The following is a 23,610-nucleotide window of genomic DNA, read 5'->3' as shown; positions in this document are numbered from 1 at the left end:
AGGAAGCCAGGAAACATCGATGATGCAAGAAGCTGCTGGAAGCACTGAGTTTTAATTAACCGGCACTGTATTCCACAACACACTCTACCAGCCTCATTTCACTCCATGGAACGGTTTGGGTTGGTTTGGGGCTTTTCTCCCCCTCTGCAGATGTATTGGTTTATTGAAGCAGAGACAGAAGGGACACTAAAAAAGGAAGGTCACATTCCAGCTCCCTCTTTCCGAAAGCTGCCTGGAGAGGTAGGATAGCTATTTCCCCTTCCTCCCCTAACATACACCTTTCTAAGCAGGTCTTTAAGAGACTGTAAGTTTTAGAAGAATCATTTAAAAATATCGGTAATGTAAAGTTAGCTCCAGGTCTTGAAAGACTGAATTTTACCTTACTCGTACATAATCCTTCCACTGTTTCCCGATACAGTTACATCTGTAGGAATCCTTCCTACAGAAGTAGCTTTGAAAACCCACACAAATAAACCAAAAAACCTTTGAGCCAAAGTGTTTGGGAAAACCATTAACAACAAGACGTGGAATTGGATTAAAAAACTAGCGCTTTAAACAAACCCCATGCCTTACATCAGGAATCTTGCGCGTAGAACAGTTATAATACCGAAAGTACTAAAAAAAAATTGACCTCACACACACATGTAGTTTCTGCTGCTTGGACAAAGCGAATCGAGTCCACTCTCCAAAACTGCCCTGCTGGCTTACAGCCCTCAGAGTGGGCTGTAAACATCTAGAAACTTCAGCAGAAGGCAGTTTGCTTCTATCTCTGACAAGAGAAATTTTGGTCAAATCCCAACTGCTGAAATTCAGCAAAAATTCTGGGGCAACGAGCAGACTGCGCGTCGAACCTTGCCTCTTCACCGTGACAGTCCAATTTTGCCAGGAAGGACAGCAGTACCGAGAGCGCGGCACAAAATCCAATCCATCACGCTCACAATAAGCTCAGGTTTGTTTAAGTAATAAAACGTTATGCAACACTTCCGCAGAGGAAGTAAATATTTGCTGTTCAACAACCAAATCAAGAATGTTTTGTTTTCAAAAGGTGCCTTGCCCAAACAGTCTCTCAGCATTCAATACTCTTTGAAGCCCTAACTTCCTTCTCGGTCAGTATCGATGACAAACCCGGAGCAGCTGCCAACCCCCCCCCCCCACCTCCTCCCCGTGTCCTCGGCCCACCTGGGACTTACGGGGAGAAATTCCACCTCTCGCCCTTCCCACCTATCGACCCTGCCAGAATTAACAGCTGAGCAATTCAACCACTGCACGGGACCGGACTCAGCGGGCACAACAAATAAAGTGCCCGGCTCCTGCACCAGCTGCACAATTGAAATACACGGGCACTACTCTGCGTTCAGATACCTGTCCTTGAGAATACACGGAAGTCTGAAGAAAGCTTCTCTGTGCACATTCTTTTTATTTTGAACTTTTTAAAAAACTTCCTTTTAATTTAAAGAAGACCACCCACCCCAACCAAGTTCAGAGCCCATTACAGCTGCCAAGATGGCACCTCCAAGGGTCAGTCCTCCCATTTCTGTTCAGACACACAAAACGCGGCAGACGCAAACCCTCTGCCGCAAGGATGGCAAGAGCTGTTTGGTCATCGAGCCCAACTTCATCCTGCCTAACAAAACCAGAAAAGAGGGAACTCACCCAAGTTTTCCAAGACATGGAAATCTCTCCTGCAGCCAGGGAACAGAGACGCCAGCCTCATTTCAAACCCTCACCTATGGCCGAGGGTTTTCTGCTGCTGGCTGCGCACGAGAAGCCTCAACCAAAGCTGGACAGGGAAGCTCCAAGACCAGGCCGGTCTGCAGAGCAATTTGTTGCTGTTCACAAGGTTTGCTTCTACTGTACCACTTTGGGCGGATGGAGCAGATCGCTCCCCAATAAACACAGCGCTTCTCCATGCCACTAAACTGCTAGCTGCCATTTACCTTTGTTTCTTAAATATCCAAGTAATGAAAACCTAAAGCGACGTGTGTTCTCCAGCATCTGTACTACTGGTGAAAGACTTGTCTTGAATCACGCTTTAAAATTATTCCCATTTACGTTTCCGACAGGCGGAGTTTAAGTTTAAGGGATGAATGGTTTATATCTCGCCTCCTTGAAAATATACCACAGAACTAGGTCAGCGCGGGGAGCTGCTCTGCGCGCTTACTACGAGAACGACACAGGCACTGGTGCTGAGCCGAGCCACTGAAGACTCTCCGCTCCCCCCTCAGAGGTGCTGCCCGTGCTCTGCACGGGTACAAAGCAGAGAACCAGCTACCCACCAGCCAGCTGAAACGCCGGACGACAACATCGGGCGGGCACATTTAAACGCTGGGCACAAAAGTTGTTTTTCCAGCAGCTCGTGCACAATACAAGAGCAAGCGCTGCTGGGGACCCATCTCCTCAGCAAGAACGCGCTTCAACAGCCCACAAAAATTAGTTACCGATATGAAACGTGATAAAAGTTGCACTAAATAACTAAGCGTAAAGGCCAAATTACCTTTCAAGCCAAGGAGCACTGGTCTGCATGGCTCTGTAAAGCCGTGGCCTCGTAGGAACGAGCATTCCAAAACCCATGCTTTATGTAGAAAAAACGTCATCAGACGTTGGCACAGGAAGCCCAAGAGGAGAATCAAGCCCGAGCGTGCTTCGGTGACAATACTGTCATCCACTAAAGAACCAAAATGTTGCAATTTGAGCTACAAAGTCCAGAGAGACGTTAATTCTCTTGGCCCTACACCCCTGTTAACCACTCGGTGTTCTACTACTTTGGTGGAGTTAATCATTTACTTCAACACAAATGAGAAAAGAATGAAGCACAGTGTTTTCCAGACCACAGGGAAGATGGAACTAATGAATTTGGGAGCATCAAAGAAATTAATAAAAGATGAAGCTGACAACACTCATAATCACCACTACTACTTAAAATTTACATTTTTGAAGAGCACTCAGTCTTCATCATGCTGGACCAGTCAAAGGCAAAGTGCAAACCAAAGGCGGCCATGCCTACAGAGGCTGTACAACTACTAAATTACAGAAAACCACCAAAAAAAAAAAAAAAAAAAAGATATTCCCAAAGCACTTTGAGCAAAAATCCGGACAAAGAGGTGGGATAACAACCCCTGTACCCTAAGAAGGGGTTTCCCAGTAAAGAGTGCAGATGCGTTAAAAGCAAGGAAGTACATTCACTATAGCGGTTAAGGAAAAAATCCGTATCAGCCAGATTAAACGCAGTTATTTGAGGTGCCCAACTCCAACCGGATAAATTCGTGAGGTATTAGTAAAGGTACCCAGTTTGAGTCACGCAACCGGTTACTTGCGGGATATTAAACCATCCGCCTTCCCGCTCTCCTCCCGCCCCTATAAAATGGAGGCCCTGACACCAGGTACCGGCTGTGCTGCGCCACGCCACGCCAGGCCAGGCCGCGGCCGAGCGGCTCCGGCCGCCGCCTTCCCGCCGGGTTACGAGGAAAGTTGGGGCGACGGCCGCCAGTGCCCGCGATCCCCGACCGGGCCGGGCCGGGCCGGGCCGCGCCGAGCCGAGCCGAGCCGAGCCGAGCCGCGCCGCGGGCGCCCGGAGCCGGCGCAGCGGACGGCGGCGGGGTCAGGAGCAGCCGCCAGCACTTCCCGCCAGCCCGCTCGGACAAACTTCGGTGGAAGAGCACGGAACGCTGAACTCGACCCGAACGCGCGCCGCGAAACCGCCTGCGCGGCTCCCGCCCCCCCAGCCCCGCTCCCCTCCCCGCGCTGGGCGCCGGGCTCCCGCCGGACGGCCCCGCCGGTCGCGGGGGGGTGGGGGGGGAGGCGGCCGCCCCGGGGCCGCGCACGGGCGGAGCAGCGCTACCCCCTTGCGGACGCGCCGCGCCCCGGCTCCCCGCCGCGCCGGTAACTTTCGGCCGGAGTTGGGCGCCCCGGCTCCCCCTTCCGCCGGGGCCGCACCGCCGGCGGGGGCGGGCGGGGTGGGCCGGGCCGGGCCCTGCCCTCCCCTCACTCCCCTCCGGGCCCGCCGCTCGCCGGGCGGCGCCGCTCCGCCCGCCCCAGCAGCGCCCACCCCCGGCCCGCCCGCTGCCCGGCGGCGCGGAGGCCCCGGTGCGGCGGGGCCGCGGACGAGGCCGCCCCGCTCGTGACGGGCGCGCGCCCGCGAGGCACGTGCGCCGCCGCCGCCACCAGGGGAGAGGCGGGGGGGGCCGGCGGGGGCGGCGCGGCCAGGCCCGGCCCGGCGCGGCGTGACCCCCGGGCGGCGGCGGCAGCGGCGGCGGCGGCGGGCCCAGGCCGTCAGCGGCGAGCGGCGGCCCCGAGCCCCGCGCCGCGCCCTGCGCCGGCCGTGCCGCCGCAGCCTCCATGTTGGCGGCGGGCGGGCACGTGCCGGCGGGCGGCGGGAGGCGTGCCCGTGCCCCGGCCCGGCTCGGCCCGGCCCGGCCCGGCCGCCGCGGCCCCGGCGCCACGCGGCCTGCCCGCCGCACATGGCCTGCCCGCCGCCCCCCGGCCCAGCCCCGCGGCGCGCCCGCCGCCGCCAAACTTCGCGCCGCGCGGCCCGGCCCGGCCTCCACCGCCGCCGCCCCGCGGCGGGGGCAGGGGCGGGGGGCGGCGCGGGAGGCCCGGCGCGCTGACAGCCCCGCGGCGGCGGTGGCGGCGGGCAGGCCCGGCCCGGCGCGGAGCGGGAGTCGGCCCGGCCGCGCTCTCACCTTCCGGCTTGTTTTCGGCAGCCATTTCCCCTCCGCGCGCCACATCCTCCTCCGCCTCCTCGCGACCGGGACCCAGGCGCGCGCCGCCTCCTCCCGCTGCCGCCGCCGCCGCCGCCGCCGGGCCGGCCACCCCGCGCGCACGGCGCACACCCCGCGCCGCCCATTGGGGGAGCCGCCGCACTGACACCCGCGGCGGCCAATCGCGGCGGGCGGAGGGCGGGCGCCCGGAGGGGATGGGCGCGATGGACAGCACACCCCGCCAATCGGAGCGCGGCAGCGCTTCAGTGACACGCGCCGCAGCCACTTAGCAGCGGCGCCGGGAAGACGGGGAGGGCGGGACGGAGCGCTTTACTGACGGCCGCAGCGGCCACTCAGGAGGCGGTGTCGCGCGACTGACGGCCGCCAGGACCAACCGCGCCGCGGAGGAAGCGGGACGCGCCGATTGACGCACGGCGCCGCCGGCGCCGGCAGCCAACGAGGAGCGCCCTCCGCAGAGTGACCGCGCGCGGGACCAATGGGGCGGGCGAGCCGGGCGGCCGCCGGCGCCACCGCCCCCAGCCCTGTCCATTGGCTGCGGGCGGCCCCGGCGGGCGCACGCCCCCTCCGCGCCCTGTAACCCTAAACAAAGCCGCCGATTGGCGCAGCGGGCGGCCCAGCCGCCAATCCCCGCGCCCGCCCCGCCCGCCCGGCGGGGGCAGCTCCGCGGCCCGGCCCGGCCCCTCCCGCCCTCCTCACGGCCCGGGCCGGCCTCGCCCGCCCGGCAAGCCGGGGCGAACGGCGGATCCCAGTCCTCCGACGGCGGGGCGGGCGAGGGAGCGGCACCTGTAGCGCCCGGCCGCCCTCTTCCAGAGCGGAGCGAGAGCCGCGCTACCCTCCCCGGCAGCGAGCGGCCGAGCCGGTTCGGGTAGCCCAGCGCTCCAATGGCCCGGCCCGGCCTCCCCAGCGGGTGGTCTGCCACCGCGGCGGTCCGCAGCGGGCGGGCCTGCCATCGGCCCTGAATCTAAAAATAAAGTCCCGCCGTTCCTAGGCTCCCCCGCGGCAACGCCGGCGGCTCCGGCGTGAACGCGGGCCCGCCGACCGCCGCGGCCGAGCAGGGGCGACACGGGAGGAGCAGCGGGGCCTGCGTCCGCTCCGCGGCGGCCAGCGGGCTCCCTCGGGCAGGGGCGGCCCAGCGCAGGGCGCTCCTCAGAGCTCCAGGGAGCCTGTCGGGCCGGGGGCTCGGCCGCTGCCATTTCTTCGTGAGCGAGCAAAAGACCTCGAGCCGCGAGATCTCCAGGAATCGGGTTTTTAAAGGGGGTAGCTGGAAGCGCAGTTATTTTTCACCATCCTTTGGCAACGTTAGCCCTCAGCCTGCCCACCCAGCTGGACGACCCGCAAAGCTTCTGGGAGGGGAGCACACGCAGCCCCACGCGCCCCTGTCTTAAAATTACAGACAAAGCTATTTAACCGACCTAAACAGCAGCCACGGGGCAGCAAAGGTTATTTCCCCCATTTTTTCAATACTGCCGGCAAGGCAAAGCTCTGCAGGCCCTCTTCCGCAACCAGAGTATTTTGGGGTGGACAGCGTGATGCTCGGGGAGAAAAAGCCATTCTTGGCACAGTACGCAGCCAGCAAGGTGAGGATCTGTGATCTGCAAAGAGAACCCAGTTACTGTTGCCAATGGGATGCAAGAAGTCCGAGGGAGTCCTGCGGATCACAGGGGAATGAGTTTGTGATGAGCACTCGCACATTCTGTCAGAAAAAGGGTGACAGTTTGCAGCTGGACAGATCCCTCACAGTAGATCCCACCCGGCCTACAGCACGCTGCCTTAGGATCGGGATGTCACGGAGCTTTTGCTGTAAAGAGTCTCCCGCAAAACCAATGCTGTCCTTTTAAAAACAGAAAGTGCCTTGGAAGAGCAATATATTATTTGCCTGGCCGAGTTTTCTCCCCACCTCCATCAACGCTTGAAGGGTACTGGCATTCCCGCCTTCTTGAGCAGAGCTCCGGATAACTGGACCACATCTAATGCCCGCAAAATGCAAATGAAGATCAAGACAGCTGTTTCGTTTGATGTGCGTGACTAAACACGCAAAAAGGATATTTTCCCTTAGATCCTCATGAGAGCGGAACTTCTTTACAAAGACCTGTTGGCTCTCTGGTTTTGCTAGGGACCGAAGCCATTTCTGAGCCAAGACGAAAGAGGAGTATGGTGTGATGGGTCTCTTCTAAGACAGAAGAAAGGAAAATTCCTTTTTCCTATTTTCAGCGGCTGCTAATCTCATGGAGCGTGAAAGGCACATTGATGAAGAGGCTCTGGAATGACAGGCTCACTCCCGGCAGTCATAAAGCTCATCTAGTGTACTCTGGCCTAGAAATACACACAAATATCAATGCAGCTACAGGATCAGCTAAGAGAATTGTTTCCTTCAGCTATTCAAGATACACTGGAAACTCTTCTAGTTGCCATGCTGGCAAAGAACTATCATTTTCTTGATGAGTTCTAGGGAATTTGTGTCTCTCCTTGGATATTCTTCCAAGATGATCCATACACTTAGCAAAGACACAAGGTAGCCATACAGGTGGTGCTCCTTGCAGTTTGCATTATGGCAAACCCAGAATACTAGATTAAAACAGGTATCCCTCTGCACTGAAGAGATGGAAGTCAATTTCCTGATGCAAGTATCAGATGCTTAGGTGACATCTTACCAAGACGCAGAGGGCTAGCCCACCTTGAACTCATCCCCAGCGCTCCACACGGAGTGGCAGGTGCCAGTGTCTACCCCCTATGGACAGACCTGCCTTGCAATCTCTCCTTCGACAAGAAACGGGCAACTGGATTAGCCAAGAAGCGTAGCTTGCAGTGCCTTCAGAGTGCCAGTCCTACCCACTGCCTGTCTCCTCTGCACCAGCTTATCTCCTGGCACGTCGGTCTCCTGCCCAAGATTAACGTCAGGCTGGTATTCAGAAGGGGCTCGAGCTTCCATTTGGGTATTCAGGCAAGACTATGTAACAAACAGGAAATGAGAAAAATGGTGGAGCTAACGCATCTCCTCCAAGTTACAAAGATTCTGACTCTGCTACCAAATACAGTAATGTCAGAGAGCTATTCAGATTTGGTTTTGCAGACACCAGTGCTTGTGGCTGAAACGCCAGCAGGAACTCAGGCCGCTCCCAAGTAGGTAGACAGCAACTGTTGCCACAAATAGTCTTTCTGTTCTTTTCAGGAGACGAGCACAAACATTGATTTCGGCCACAGCCCTCGCTGCACTATTCACTTACATACTCTGGAGAACAAATAACCATAAGGTACTCCACATGGGGTTAGACCTTGAGATCACCCAGAAACGTAATTAAATGCAAAATCAGCTACATGTGTGCACAAGTGTCCATCTCTTTCTTCTCTCCAAAGCTCAAGTAGTTCCTTATGTGCTGCTATGGCTCATTAGAGTAATGAGGTCCATGTGGTCTGGCTGACAAGGTGCTTTAGGATGCCAGCTGCCTTCTCTCAGCCCTTACAGCCTGGAAGGAGCACTGCCACTGAACTGGTTGGTAATAGCTCTGCTTCCAGAACTAACACAACCTACCTTCGCTCGAGAGTAGCATGCAACCTGCCCTATGAAGTGTCTTTGGGAGCACTGTCTGGCTTTCCAGATCCTTCCTGATCCGTAAAGACAATGAGAATTTGTGTGGATGAGGACGAGTAAGGCATTTTTAAGGGGTTATTGAAGTAGTGTATGAACTCTGCTACATATGGTTAATGAACTCATTCTCTTCCTCAGTACAAGCTCTTCTACCAGGGGAAAAAAAGCCCTAATAAACTGAATCTTATATACCTGAAATCATACATAATTTTAAAAGTAGCATATAGGTTATTACAGCAACATGATCTACGTAATATTACAGATGCTATTTGAACACGGATTTTTCATCAAACGTGCCAGCAGAGTCCCAAATATTTTCATTTAATTCCTTGTGCAATAAAATGATAAGAAAGAAGCCATTTGAATTGAAGTGCTGCTGGTATCTTTCAGGTTTCCCAGCTCCCCACTGTTTAAAAATCAAAGGTCTAATCGCTATTAAGGCACAGAAGTACTGAACCGCATAAGATTCTGTGCGTGCATGGTACAGGATAAACTGACTCGGTCTTTCCTTTCTAGGGGCACAAACACAGAGCTACCTCCAGCTGATAAGCGGCAAGAAAGTAAACGTGCCAGGAGTTTTTGCAGTCTGAATCATGAATAATTTTTAACAGCGTACTGATAAAAGCTGCAGCTATTCTGATGTACGGTGTTTGGTGGTTTTTGTTAAAAGTGAGGTGAAATACGAAGTTCTTTAAAAAAATCCTTGTTGTCATTCCATGGCAGATGTGGGTCTGGCTTGGTTAATTGGGTTAATGTGATGATTTGGCATGCTTAGTTATATGCAGAAGTAAAACTGTAAAGAATGTATTCAAATATCCTGTTATGGATATTCAGCAAATTATACATCCGCCGTTGCTATGGCAAGCATCAAAAAGCAAAACAATTCAGACAGTTTTAATAGCTATAATGACAATGTTGGAACCCCATTTCTTTTGAATTGTTTGCACAAAGTTACTCTGTGATTTAGAAGCAAGGAATGCCAAGTGTTTTTACAAAAATACTCTTAAAAGTGTGACTAGACATGCCGAAAAAAACCCTCACAATGATAGAAATGAAATGGTTTTGCCCTTTCCTCTCTCCACACACAGAATCAAAAGCTGTTTCTTCCAGGAATAAACCCAAGACTTAACCAAGTCAATGTGTATGTATAAATCCACTGTTACTTCACAATACTTCACCGCAGTTGTGAAGTATAATTGCCGATTCCCGAGTTCATCAAAACCAGGTAAATATCCCAAAACATGCATTTCTTCAGAAAGGTTCTCCAGAGAAGTATACTTTGTTTAGGGCTCTGCCATCCAAATAACTTGCCCAAAATGATGTGTGGAAGTTGAAGAAGATATATACAGATATATACGGTTGAAGAAGTATATATGTTACCAGGAACTAAAGATACTGGGTTACACTCAGAATGGATGAAACTGCATACTACCGGAGGCTGAACTCGGTCATCTTCCGGGGTTTGGATGCATTCTCCCTGTTCCTTCTGCAGTTCTGAGCCCATTTATTTCCCTCAGAAATACAAACACTACATTCAAATAATCTCTAGTAAAACTCTGCTGGCTATAGGGAATTTACACCAGACTAAATGGAAGCATAACTCCAGAGCCTAAGCCATTTAATGGACCCTGGAGGAAAGATGGTTTTGCTGTGCAAAGCTTCATAAAGGTTTTGTAGATATTTAAGCCAGTAGCCTCAACAGTAAACACAGGATTTACCTGTTTAACCAAGAACGAGGGCAAAAATGCTTTGTTCCTCTACGCTGGCACCAAGTCCAGAAGGGAAACAAGTGGCTGCCTGGGGGGCTGCAGTGCTGGAGCCCCATTTATTCTGGTACAACTTCCAACTGACTTACATGGGTGCCAACCTCCAGCATTTTGCTGCAGCCAGCAATGCCAGGGGAGAACGCCTGCCACGCCGTGCGCTGTGGCACGCTGCCTTCACCACAAGCCCCAACGTTCCTTCCTCTGCGGTCCTTAGTCCTTTATTTCCCTATGAGAACAGGCCAGGTTCTGTCTTCACTTTGGTTCATGGTCCCAGCACCCTGGTGGCACTAAGAAAATAACAATTATTTTGCTTTAATATACACCCATAAGACAGTTAGAGGAGAAAAAACTGAAATATGAGGTAAATTAAAGCTTCCAACTAAGGGGATTTACCAGTAAGTCACCATAAAATTCAGATAATTTATTTTTTCAATTCTGCAGCAACTTTCTCCAATTCGTTTGGATTATATATTAGAAATTATGTCTCAAAAATTAAAAGAAAATGTCTATTGACCATTATATCAAATTCTAATTTTAGCCAGAAAAAAAGAATAATTAGGCTGTGATTTACTCTGGTAGTCAACTTACATCAACCATTTTTTTTCCCCCATTTATGTAATTCTGGCAAAATCAAATAATATATACAATGCTCATAAATGCTGGGCTAGATTTAGTAAAGACAATTTCCTACAGTATATTCAGGACATTTCTCTTTGCTTTCTGTTATAATAAGACAATCAAGTTATTTAGTTTAAGGAGGTAATATGATTGCCATCCATGGTGGCCTCAGTTATAATTTTAGTGCAGTCTTCAATAAGGTACATGGAAGGATTTTTTTTTAATTTAATTTTTTTAAGCTGTCATCATCCTGTAACAAGCTGTATAGCCCGGCTGCTGCTCTCTGGGAATGTTTTTCCCCCACATCCTAACCCCTCTCCCCTGCTAGTATGCAAAACTGCACTTATTACCTAAGAAGCAAGAAGAAAGTGTAAATCCTACAAACAATCAGTAACGCAAAGCTATCGTGCACAATGTTGGTACGCAGCTGGCTCTGTTCTGGGCAGTGGATGAACAGCCCCCAGCTTGGGACTGGCCACGACACACTGCTCGACAAAGGTGGCAGCACCAGCTCATTGAATCCCAGCTGACAGTGTGTGCAGAAACCCACATAGTAACCTGTATTACTTGAGGAAAAGGCCATTTTCCATAATTCTTATTTTCCCCTCAACATGTACAAGATAGCGTAATCTTCAGGTTAGTTTGATATCAGGTTAGTTTGATATCAGATCTCAAGAGACAGTTGAAGCAAATAACAACGGGAAAGTATGTTTAAGTCTAAGATCCCTAAAGGTATGCACCTAAATTTCTGTTCCTACTTTTGAACAAATATCTTTTCCAGGATACTTAACTCCTCGAAAATTGGACCGCTGTCTATATTAACTGAACAAATACAGATCTAGGAGCCAAACTTTAGTCACCACAGTATGAAAATGTCAGCCTCAGGCACTGAAAACAGAAGAGTGAGTAATGGTAGATGACGATGGAAGAATGAAAGGAGAACCGAAGAAAGAGAAATTGATGATGGTAACAGAGGCAGAAGGTGTTCAAAGCCACGTAGATTCAGGAACTGGAAGCCAGAGGCAAAGTCAAATTTAACTGAGTCAGTCTGCTCCCGAGGAACTTCTGATGACAGTACCACCCAGGCTCTGCCCTTTGCCCAAAAACCTGTCCTGGAGTTACCAAACCAAGTCTTCATTCATATGCTCCTGTGATTTATTCTGTGTATGAGTAATGTGGAAGCATCACTAACAAACAACAGAGCACTCATGCTTTCAATTACAAAGCACCGTTGTTGAAATCATTGTCTCAAATCTTTAAAGGACTCCACCACGATTGGGTTCTGCCATGCTACAAATTCACAATGAGAAGGAACTTCCCAGACTTTTTTCCTCATTATTTACGAATAGATAAACCAAATGGAAGTCTAATTCCAGAATCAACCGTGATTTGCTTCCAGTGGTACTATGGCAGTGCAGCTACTCAGGTTCTCTCTTGGGTGCCTGTCCGGTGCCTCGTTACACAAAACCCTTCTCCTCTGTCATCAAGGATACGCAGTAGTTCTTATAAACAAAAATTATTCTTTTAATATTTTCTCATTATTTTTAGTTACAGAGCAGAATTTTCTTTCTAGATTTGCCTGAACCTTGTCTAACCATTAAAACAATTCTTTCCCATATAACCCAGAAGAGTTGCATGGAATGAGAAATACATACAAACAGTATATGCAGAAAACATGCAGAAATACCTAGTCTTTACTCAGATGGTTTCATTTGCGAGTTCTTGACTTTCCCCTGAACTTCCTCCCCTGAAGGACTGGAACAGTAATACTTTTTTTCCTGAAGTGGAGTAAATCAGTTCCTACACTCACAGTAGCAGAGTGAAAATTAAGATGTAAAGGAGTAAAGAATGCAGAAGAACCCTATTATTCAACAATAATACAATTTGCTGCTGATCTTCCGTTGCTAAGACAGGCATGTCAATTTTATAGAATCCAGAGTGTTAAATATGAAGTATTTCAACCTGGGACAGCATGAAGGTAAAACCAGGAATGTGATCCTGTCAGAACTGTAAAATTGTAGGCAAGGACAGAATATCCCTACACAGATTACCCTTTTTATTGAACTATACATTGAAAAAGGTCCTTATGAAGTGTCACTTTCAGTGTTAAGTGATATGCATTCTCTTTTTTTGACAGCATCAGTCTGTATTTAACATTTATCTAAAGGGCTACTTCTGCCAGGGAAACAATTCACAGTATCTTCCAAAAACCTAAGTTAGCATAACCTTATCTGAATATTTACATGAAGTCCACAACCTTCTCTTTATCCGTGCTTACGTCTATGAACAGCCTGTCACGCACATTTTAAAATTTGCTCCAAATGACCACAACTTTGCCATTCTCATGGTGCTGAAAAGACCTCACCATGCAGCCCTGAGCAAGACTACAGCACCGCCCAAGGGTTAGATACGTACTACCAACTCACCTAGAGTAACCACAAAATGCAGCTTAAAATAACTTCCACTGACTCCTTAGAGTGGGAGACACATTCGAAATTAGCAAGAGCTCCTAAAGAAAAGAATTATGCATAAAATTACTTCTTTTTAACTGGTAAGAGAACTATTAATATTGGAGTTAGCGTTTATACTTGGAATGATGTCTTTCAACTTCCGTCTCTGATGAAACAGTAAAACCTGTGACCTAGAGCTGCACACAATGTCAATTTTTATAACACCTCTTCCTGCTTAAAAAAACTAAGTAGATTTACAATTAATATTAAAACTAGAAGTTAATCCTTCTGTAGGATTACCGATTGATCAAAATCAACTAGAAGTATAAAAAGTAAACAGATCTTAGTTGCAGAAATTAGTATGGGATCAATGGAAGTGGGCCGTCACTTGGATGACAAGCCTGAAGAGCACATTTCAGAAACAGATCTGCAAAGTCTGCCTATGTATTGAAGTGCTGGTTAGGAGTATAATCTAAGAACTGCACTTACTTCTGGTGTATTCAGCATTAAGCCCTTACAGCTAAGGTGAAAGTCTGTGGGATGAAATTATGTCCCTAACCTCAAGCACCCACCACAATCCAAACAATTATGTTTTGCATGAACAATACAAAGGTGTAAGTGCCAGCAATGGAATCGCCTCACTACAACGGCCAGTGTTATGTGACACAATCGTGTCAGCACAGAGACTTCCAGTTACACAGACTAACCACAAAGTTTCAGGTATGAAATCAGAAAGAATGTAAAGGCTTGCTTTTAACAAATGGCTTATCATCATCTATAATAATCCCGGAATTTTGGAAATAAAATATTTCCCACCTCATTTGGCTATTTGTTTGCTCAGAAAACATTGCTTCCTTTCTTGTGCCATTTAAGCCGCGAGAGGCAAAAGGCCTCTGTGTATGTATCGTCATTACTGGGAAGCTCCTTGCACGTGGAATCACTCTCTCTCATTAAGGGAGGTGCTGAAATGCTAAGGTTCTTCATGCCAGCAATACATGCCATGGTGTGGTTCACACCTCTCTTACACTGAGATTTAAATCTCTCGCATCTGAAAAGTTTAAATCCAGTATCATTAGTCAGCTGAATGGATACCCAGGGAAAATGAGCACAGGGTGAGAAGCACCCGCTTCAAGTTCAAGCCGGGTCAGATAGCAGTTACAGTAATTAGGAAGGTGAACACTCAGAGGCATACACTGGGCACACAAAGATACCTTCTTAAAACAAGAACTGCACCTCAGGTCTGTTTTGAACTCAAGTGTTTTCAGACACCCGACTCAAACTGCCCTTCCCCTCTGTAAGCAGTCTTTCCTCTCATACGTGGCTCACGTGGCCTGGGACCCTCGGCCTGCTGAAGCCAATATATACACGTCAGATTGGCTGCTCTTAGAAGACAGGGCAGGCTGCTTCTGTTAGCCTGTTCCTCTAATGATGACAGCTACAGAGTAGTACTAACGCTACACAAACAGCCCAGAGCAGGCTGCGCGGCTTGCTTACGTACAGGGAAAGGCTTAAACAACGAAACCAAGATGGTTTTAGTAGCAGGTAGCGGTTATTTGGAAACAACCTATGCAAACTGCACACAGTGGAAGGCCTGTTGAAAGCACCAGGCAGAAGCCACTTCACCACCAAAGACTTCGCGACGGACTGAGACAGACAGAGCTCTCTCCTTTGCGGAGAGTCTAGGAACTGCAGCTGAACACCACCTCCGCATTTGAACTGCTTTGGGCCACGTGACATGCTGACAAGCGCTGCAAGTCTCTTTCATTTCAAGAACGTATATAATTTCACCCAAAGTCTTTACCTTGGAGTCATGCAGATAGCACGTTTGACTTCTTACATGGTGCAAGCCCTAAAATGCATAAAAGAAAGGTGGCACTGCTGTACAGACTGAAAAGAGTTTAATTAATCCCAAAGCGTTCACTTCTTTGGGAAAATAAGGCACACGACAACCTCGTGCCTACTGAACTAGACCCTTAGAGCCACTGTACCTCAATCAATGACAGGTCTTCTCACTGAGGGATTTTCGTTCATAGTGGCCAGGTAGGTACTTCCAATAAAAATAAGTTTTCTACGAGCAATGATGATTAAGAAATGCTGACAACACTGTTCATCCCTCACGAGGAATAACTGGTGTGATGCTATTCAAAGAAAAATATCCCAGATTACAATGGGACTTCTCAGCATTTTCTTCCTTGTGCACTGACTCTACAAAAGCCCTTATTTACTAAACTATTATAAACAACTCATTAGCCACACTAATCCCATAAAGCAAGCGGTGCATTAATGGTAGATATCCACCATCTACTATGGGAAAAGCTACACTGTCTGTCTCTAAAAATACCTCGTGTATTTTATGCCAGTCAGTTGCCAGCTTTTATTCAAAAAGGGCAAATTTTTACTTACGATGAGTATGGTTGGAAGCAGACAAATTATGTGGCAGATATTAATATACTCATCATAACTTCCACAGAATCAAAATTTCAACTTATGTTCTCAGTAGTGATCTGGATTAAAACACCCTAAATTGCAGTGAAAGGTTGTCCATGGATCATCTGAAGAACGAATCTGTACTAGTCAAAAATGTCCACAATTTCTTTGGGGGAAAAAAACCAAAACAAAACCAAAAAACCCCCACACAAACAAAACAGAAAACCTTGGAGCCCTACCTTCTAGTAACAACAACTGTAGTAACAGCTACTGATACGTCATATGGTCTTACTAAAATGCATCGATGGGTCCATGAAATATTCTATGCCAAATCAATTATTTCAAAGATGGAGGAATTCTGACTACGTCTCTTCCAACTGCCTTGCCTCTGACATTGAGGGAGAGATCTTCAAATACAATGACTAAGAAATTCTGTCTGACAAACCACTTATAGAAAAGGAATAATACTGAACTTCAAGATCAAAGTATACAAGTGAGTGATTCACCTTCCTTTCTTGTATGCTTGCAAGACATAGGCTAAACACGAACATAGTATTAGGTGCTTTGAAAAGCTCCACCTGCGTTTGAGTAAGAGAATTGGCATCAAGTGGTAAGGTGAGGCTACACAACCCTGAATGACTGGACTCGACTCTCTCTTAGATAAGCATCCTCCTCTACTAGCTCGAGAGCTTTGTCTATCAGACCACGTCACCTGAATGACTAACAGCATGCTAACTCCCACTGCTGCCATCTCTCACCAACTCCAGCAAGCTAAAGCATTAGCAGGACAGCTAGCAAAATAGAATACATATTTCCCAGTGCTCCCCTGCAATTGAAAACATGAATGCTGAGAAGACTGACGAAAAAAAAAAAAAAAAGAAAAAAAACCCCACAAGCTAGTCTAGTAGACAACTGTCTATCCTCAGGGTCATATAAAATACCACGTGCTGGAAGAAAGAAGAAATAGCGAGGAGTTGGCAACATCCGAAGCACAACGCCCACAGAAGTGATTATGCTGATGCCAAATCTGGTCCTATCTGAGCTTTCCAGCCACTGCTGAGTTGACAGCACGTGCCATGATGCCGGAGCTGGCAGACGGGATGCTGAGCACAGCTAGTGGCCACTAGCCACCTTAAAGCAGTAGCACCATGCATCCTCCCTGAGCTAACATTTAGTGGCCTGAATAGTAAAGTAACATGTATACAGTGCTCTTTGGCGAAACACTAGCAAATACCAAAAAACAACTCCCCATTCTCCGTTTCGCCCAGCTTGCTGTGACGCCAGACTCGCAGGGTGCTGCGGTCCACCACCGAGCCGTGCTGGCTGGGCTCCAGGGCCCCAAACAGCGAGCAGGAGGAACAGGGAACGGCTGCAAGTCCTGGCTCTGGGGAACCGGCACATCCGTAAGGACACAGCTCCTTGCCAACACTGACTGTACTCTAATTTTAACAGACTTAAAGCCTTCCAGATTGATGGTGAAGAATTTCAAATTCAAAGAGCACAACAGATTTACATCCGAGTTTATAGAAACAGCTGAATAACATATCAACAGCCTTAACATACACACATGCAGAAAAAGAATGAACAAAACTATCACATCTCCCAAAATATGGATTGAAAGCAACAGAAATTTGCTAATTACTATTTTAAGTATGCCTGAATTCTCAGCTCTGGTGTTACTAAACTAAAAATATCATCATATATTTTAACTATATGATAGCTTATGCAAGTTACAACCACTTCAAAAAAACAATCTGTATTTCATATGATATTTATACGGTATTTCAAACATGGTTACATTTCCCAAATGACATAGGACAAATTACTACTTTTTCACCAAAAGAGTTGAACCTGGTGTTGTTCCTCCCCTGTGGCATCATGTGGCCTAAACATAACAAGGATTTTAGGACATGCTGTAGCATCCAGAGCAGCTCCTTATCATGGCAACAATGGGAAAGTGTTTTAATAAATAGGGAGAAAATTAAACCATAGAATTGAGCCCAAATAATATTTTCACTGACATAGTAGAAGTCATTGGCTTCTTCTCGGAGAACTATTCTACTGGAGGTAAGCTGGAGGCCGATTTTGGAGAGAGAAGAGCTGGTAGGGAATATGGGTTCCCAGCTTCCAGCCACCTACACTGCACAAAATCCAGAGGGCTGTCCACGGAAAATGGTATCTGTAAGTAATTCCTATATGTTTCTCATCTTCAAAGTGTAAAAGGTTGGCTTTCTGGCAAGCTCTACGTGTTCTGAAAACAGCTTCTGACAGATGAAACCGATGCCTAACGCAGAGCTCTGTCCCCATGACGGGCTCTTTACGCACTTGGCTGAAAGGATCCAAAGACACCAAGTGCACTGGTTTAAGCTACACTGCTGCAGGAAACGCACTTTAGTGGGAAACGACGAGGTGCCAAAAGTCAACAGAAAGCCAGTGTCTCCCTTCCCAGACACCCGGTGCGCGTACGGAATTCCTGGATCTTTCAGAAGATTTCCTAGCAGTATGAAGCCTGAAGAAACAATTTCTGACACTGTCAAAACTGCACTACTGATCTTCAGGAAAGGCTGTGGTGTTAGCACATTCAAAAGCCTTAACCCTGCCCTGCACAATGCTCTGTGTGACAGACCATGTCTTGATTAGAAACAGTTTAAGCACATAAAAGTTACAACTGGCACCAACACCTAAACTATAGCAAATTCCTCCCTGATTGTTGTTTTGAAGATGATGCTTCCAGCGGAATAGAACTGTTATTTATACATATCAACCATTCACACCTCATCCTGCTTCTGTACTGTCAAGATCTGCTTGCCACAGAAATGCCCTTCTGTCCCATACACTTGCTGCCAGAGAGAGCCAAGGCAGGGGGCAACAACAGGTAATTACTACAAACCTGGAACATTTTCAAGGAGAATGTTTGCTCTTGACTTTTGGGGGATTAAAGTCAGTCTTCCATAAACAAGCATGAAAATATCCCAAGGAGAGCTACCTTACTAATGAAGATTTTCTTGCGTCTTGTCAGTTGCTTCAGCCACTTCTGCTGCCATTGGATGAGAGTAACGAAGGCCTCTCTACTGCATGGCTCTCTGCAGGTGTGATTAAATCTGCCTCTTACTTCCCAAAGTCCCCAAGTGGACTATCACGCCTCAGTTACAGAGATAATGTCTCAGAATGAAAGAGCCAATAAGAAGTTATTCCTTTGGGCATCTCAACAGCATTAACACAAAATGCAGTAAAAAGCATCAGAGTAGCAGAAAGCAATTTAGTCCTCGTGGAGACAACTTGTTTGCAATGCATTCCAAACGTTTTAACCATGTGTATCTGCCTGGGTTTAAGTCAGAAGACGGTACAGGCAATGGCTGCACTGAACCGTCACCTCAGGAGAATGGCACTGGCTGCAAATTAACTGGTTGAGTTCATTTCATTTCTCTTTTTGTTCTCACCACAAAACATGGCAGCAGACAACCCAGTATGGTTGCTAGACTAATTTGGCAGTGTGAGCTGCAGGTCGGGATGAGACAGCTGCTGAACCTGCAAGTGTGTGCATGCAAGGACACACTCGAAAGTACGAGTCTCGCAGGGGTTTTATGTACAGAACAATGCAGCTTCGGGGAAGACCTAAGCATATAAAGAGTAGGTCAGGAGTGAGAGGTGTCACTGGGACTTCATGCAAAATGGAGGAGGAGGGAATTCAGAACAGTCAGCTATGGTTTGAGGGGGTGTGCCATTTGCCTCATGAGGGAAGGTACCACATGAAGTCCCACAGGCTCCAAAATGCACTCAATTAGCTGTTCCTTTTACCTTTTTGTTCTACCCAGCATTTCTTCAAGAGCACTGTCATCTCTGGCTTTGGCATCCTACTCATCATCTACGAATTCATGTTGCCGTTTCCTCCCTGAAAGGAAAAAGTCCCATCGTCAGTCATTTGTTACACAGAGGAAAGGACAAATCTGACAGAGTATTTTTGCGACTGTTCAAGTTCAAAGACCGCTGCTCCTTGAGCAGGCAGTACTGCAAGTTGTGTCCTCTGCCATGGTGTCATTCATCCGAAATCAATCAGCCTGTGTTGACTCTAGAAACTTACCCCAAATTTACCTGTAAGCAGCTGAAAAGCTGTCAGTAGCTCAGACCTGCCTGGAAAGAAAGAGCACGGCAATGACTCACCCAGAGTAAAAAAATTCCCAGCAACAACAAGAGAGACTTGTGCCATGCAAATATCTTTATTTTATTTTAAAACATTCTGAAAGCGTTAATCTATATGAAAAAGAAGCAATACAACGCTGAGAAAGCACGCTTAATGTTAGGGAAGCCTTCATTTCATATCACATGAGCCAAATTAAAAATAAAACTAAACACAAGTGTACAAAGCGGAGACAAAAAAATCAATTTTCTCAAAGAGATAACATGAGGGACTCCCACAGGGGCTGGCAAATTCTGGAAGAGAGAAAGAGATTATATTTTATGGGAAGAGATTCAATAACCATTCTTTTCCCATAAAGCTAGTGATGGAGGATTGTCACTGCTCCATAGACACACTGTACACATTTCAGGACAACAGCAGCAGAAAATCAATAGCATCTTTTATACGTGAAAAGACATTATCTCTATGGTCTCCTAATACTAACAAACGGGACCAAAGAAGACCTTTACTAAAATTTAGTAGTCAGCATTAATCTGGCTGATCAGAGAGGGGTAGTATGCTAGTCTACATCCTTGAATTTTTTTTTTTTTTTTTTTTTTTAAAGAAATAACTCTGCTCAGAGCTTCACCCTCCACTGAAGCCAAAGAGCCCCCAGATGACACTACATTAGAAGTCTAACAATGTTGAACCCTGGCGCTGTCGCTCGAAAGCCCCATCGGCATACATTTCCTCTCTGGCTGATGGCTGTAATCATTAGGAGGTAGGAGCTTTATCAGGTGGTAATTTGACAGCTTTGACAAGCTCAGCTGAATTTACGGCACTTTCTAGTTTTTCCCTCCATTGAGCTGCAATGGAACTAAAGTTAATATTAGCAAAAACACTTTGTGCGGGGGCAATTTTCCAGCGATGACTACATGACTCCAGTTACTAAGAAAATCTGCTAAACAAGGCCTCCTCACAGTCCCTGGCCACTTCCACCAGACTAGGGAAGATGGTTCCTCATCCAGCCCACTACCTTAGATGAAAGATTCAGTAGATGAAAGGTATCTCTGGTACCTCTGGCTCTAAAGCAGCAGAAGTTAATAAATTCTGGGACACCTCTGCACCTTGTAGAGGAGTCACTAGCACCCCAGAGAAACACCAGCACGGATGTTTCCCTTAGCTTAGAAAAATAGCTTATAGCTCCAAACCCAATTTTCCAGACAGGGACATTCGCAGTCCGCTGCCCCCTTTTTCACCACGCAGCACTGTCCACTGGTGCCTCAGCTCAGAAACGATGGCACTTCAGACGCACCCTTCCACCGTGTCCCGACAGACTGCGCAAGCCCTCCCGAACGACCCTCCTGAAAACACTTTCAAGCACATTCCGCTACCTGCTGCTCACCCAGAACAAACACCTAACCCGAGCTTATGAACGCGGCACCTTAAGCTAAGGGTGGTGACGTTCAGGATCATTGCGCTCAACTCCCTTTCTGGGTGCGGGCTCAATGTCTTTTTAACAGAGCACATGGTTTCTTAGTTCTGTCTATTAAAAAATCTAGGACATTAAAGCTTAGGAAAAAAACAAGTAACCATGAGAGTTTCTTATTCTTCCATGGATACGGTCCACTCTAAGGAACCCAAGCAATCACATCTGAGGAGGAGAGGTACCAGTGGATTGTGACCTCTGGAAAATGGCAGCACTGTATCAGGACACTGCTAAGGCTAGTCACAGTTTACAAAAGGAGCACGCTACACACACTGGAACAGAAGCCACAGCATCACGTGTCTGATGGCACATGGGCTGGCTAAACCCAGGATCCAGTTCTGCTTCCAGTTCCAGGGTCTGCTTCTCTCATCACAAAGATCGTGTCCCACACAGTACCACAATGCTTTCTTATGCGGTGTCAGGAATCTGTGAGTAGCAACATGGGCAACACTGCACCCTGAACCAAAACTTTGCAAGTCAGTAAAGCACAAACAAGTACTTTTCTTTTTTTCTTTCTTTTTTTTCCCCCCCTCAAATTGCTTTTGGCCATAGATGTTACGTTTTCTCTGCTACAATTTAGGGTTTTAAAGAGCTATCTCTACATGCTTAGAAAGCACAGTTCATATTTAGCTCCCTAAAGTCATATTTCTCTCTTCCTATATTTCCCTGCCAAGATGTGACATCTGTGGACCGTTCCCAAAAAATTCCCCTGAATCATCTGTGATGCATGTGAAACAGCGGCCAGAGCTGGCAACCAGCAGCTGTGTCTTTTAGGAAAGTGTTAGATCAATCTGGTAAGGGGAAGGATTCCCAGTAACTCTGCCACTAACATCCCCGAGGACCGCACAACTCCCAGATCACGTTAGAAAAAGAGCACCATTATGACAGGACCAAAATCCATGGGAAATAGCGTTGCTGTGGCAACTGACATCCTCAGAACTTGAGTCCTCTTTGCATTTTTGCACAGACTCAATGACTCCTAAACCACGTGGAAAAAAGTGAGTCTAGCAGGTGGGTTCATTCAGGGAAAGCATGCTGCCAGGTGATTCCCTGTAAAACAGACCCATTTCTACATGGTTTCTCAGAAAGTGAGCCTTTGTGGACCTCTTGTTCCAAGCACTGCATCTCACTTACTACGACTGCAGAGGGACCTCTATAACACGATCAATACTTCCTTTCTAACTACCCTTGGATCAGAAAAAAACTTATTAAATATTAAAACATTCCTGTTTTCAAACAAAAGTTATGTGAAGATAAACTCCAAACCAGATTAGCCGAGTTTTGGAATGGGAAAACACAGTTTCAGCTTCACGCTAGACTGTATCGGTGTTAACAAGCCGTCTCTCAGAAGCTCCTCTGAGGACAGCAGTACTCTAAAATCACTCCAGCACCCCTACACAAACACCAGATGCAGTCACTGGGGAACACCCAACCACGAGCAGGAAAGGCCTTACTTCTCTTCCTGGCTGCCTCATCACAGCCATAAAGCCAACAAACACCCAGTCTGTCTGCCAGCATGCTTTATAACAAGGCGCAGGTTAAAGCACAGACCGGGAAGCCCTTCTGCTAAAAATTCTGTCCACTCCCCACACTTTTGGGGCATTTCCTTCCATTTTGCTACTGCGTAAGACTTGGTGAGTGCCCTCTCGTGGTTAACCCACCATCAAGACTGCCTGCTCTTTGGAGGGCAACACAGCATAAACTCTAGGGCCATATTCTCTGCTCTGTGGTGAAAAGCCAAAGCAGCTCTACTGACATGAAGAAAACTGCTCCAGATTTATACCGGTGACAAATGAGTACAAGGTTTAGCCATGGTTTGCTCCCTGCTAGCTGTTCTGTGCCACCGGCTTTAACATTGCTGAGCTAATCTTCTGCTTGCCTTTGTATTCTGTGCAAGTCGGAAGAGTTGACCTCACGATATTGCGTTGTAACAGGCTGCGACGTTTCTCAGGTAACCTGTGCAAGTCAACCTCGTAAGAGCCAGGAGTCACTCAGGAAATAAAGACGCTTTGGTCACAAAACGGTGTGGAAATGATCCTCTTGTTATGCCAGGCAAGAATTTATGCGACTACCGGTCCCATAAATAACGTGCTTAAGAGACAGCCCCTTTGGGGCAGTCTGGAGACTCGCTGCAGGCGCAGCGTAACCCCCCCGCCGCTGCCCTGTGGCTCGGCGGCGCGGAGCCGCGCAGCGCCGTGCTCCGCTGCGAAAGCGCTCGCCAGACCAGAGGAGCGCTGCCCTAGGAAGCGGGCGGCACGGCGGGCGGCGCCTGCGGCTGCCCTGCCTCCCTCTTACCTAGGAACGGAGCGGACAGACACCCTGACCGCCCGCGGCTCCGCCGGCCCGGGCCCCGGGGCCCAGCCCGCTGCCTGCTGTCACAGCCGCCACTCGGCTCCCTCCCGGCCGAGGCGACCGCGCGGGCACGCAGCGACCGCGGCG

At 48.2% G+C, this 23,610-nt stretch overlaps 1 protein-coding gene across 1 annotated transcript in view; it reads right to left on the bottom strand.

Moving 5' to 3' along the window:
* CAMTA1 (calmodulin binding transcription activator 1) overlaps positions 1-23,610 on the bottom strand; it is a 330,409-nt gene that overhangs the window by 306,563 nt on the left and 236 nt on the right. Inside the window, exon 2 of the mRNA XM_075520680.1 lies at positions 19,364-19,457. Coding sequence (XP_075376795.1) covers positions 19,364-19,430 — 67 coding nt within the window. The 5' untranslated portion in view covers positions 19,431-19,457. The remainder of the gene's footprint in view (positions 1-19,363; positions 19,458-23,610) is intronic.

Source organism: Mycteria americana, chromosome 18 (genome assembly GCF_035582795.1).
Source record: "Mycteria americana isolate JAX WOST 10 ecotype Jacksonville Zoo and Gardens chromosome 18, USCA_MyAme_1.0, whole genome shotgun sequence".
Taxonomy (NCBI): Eukaryota; Metazoa; Chordata; class Aves; order Ciconiiformes; family Ciconiidae; genus Mycteria; species Mycteria americana.
Note: the sequence above shows the minus strand (reverse complement) of the source record. Positions and strands in the feature narration are given on the sequence as shown.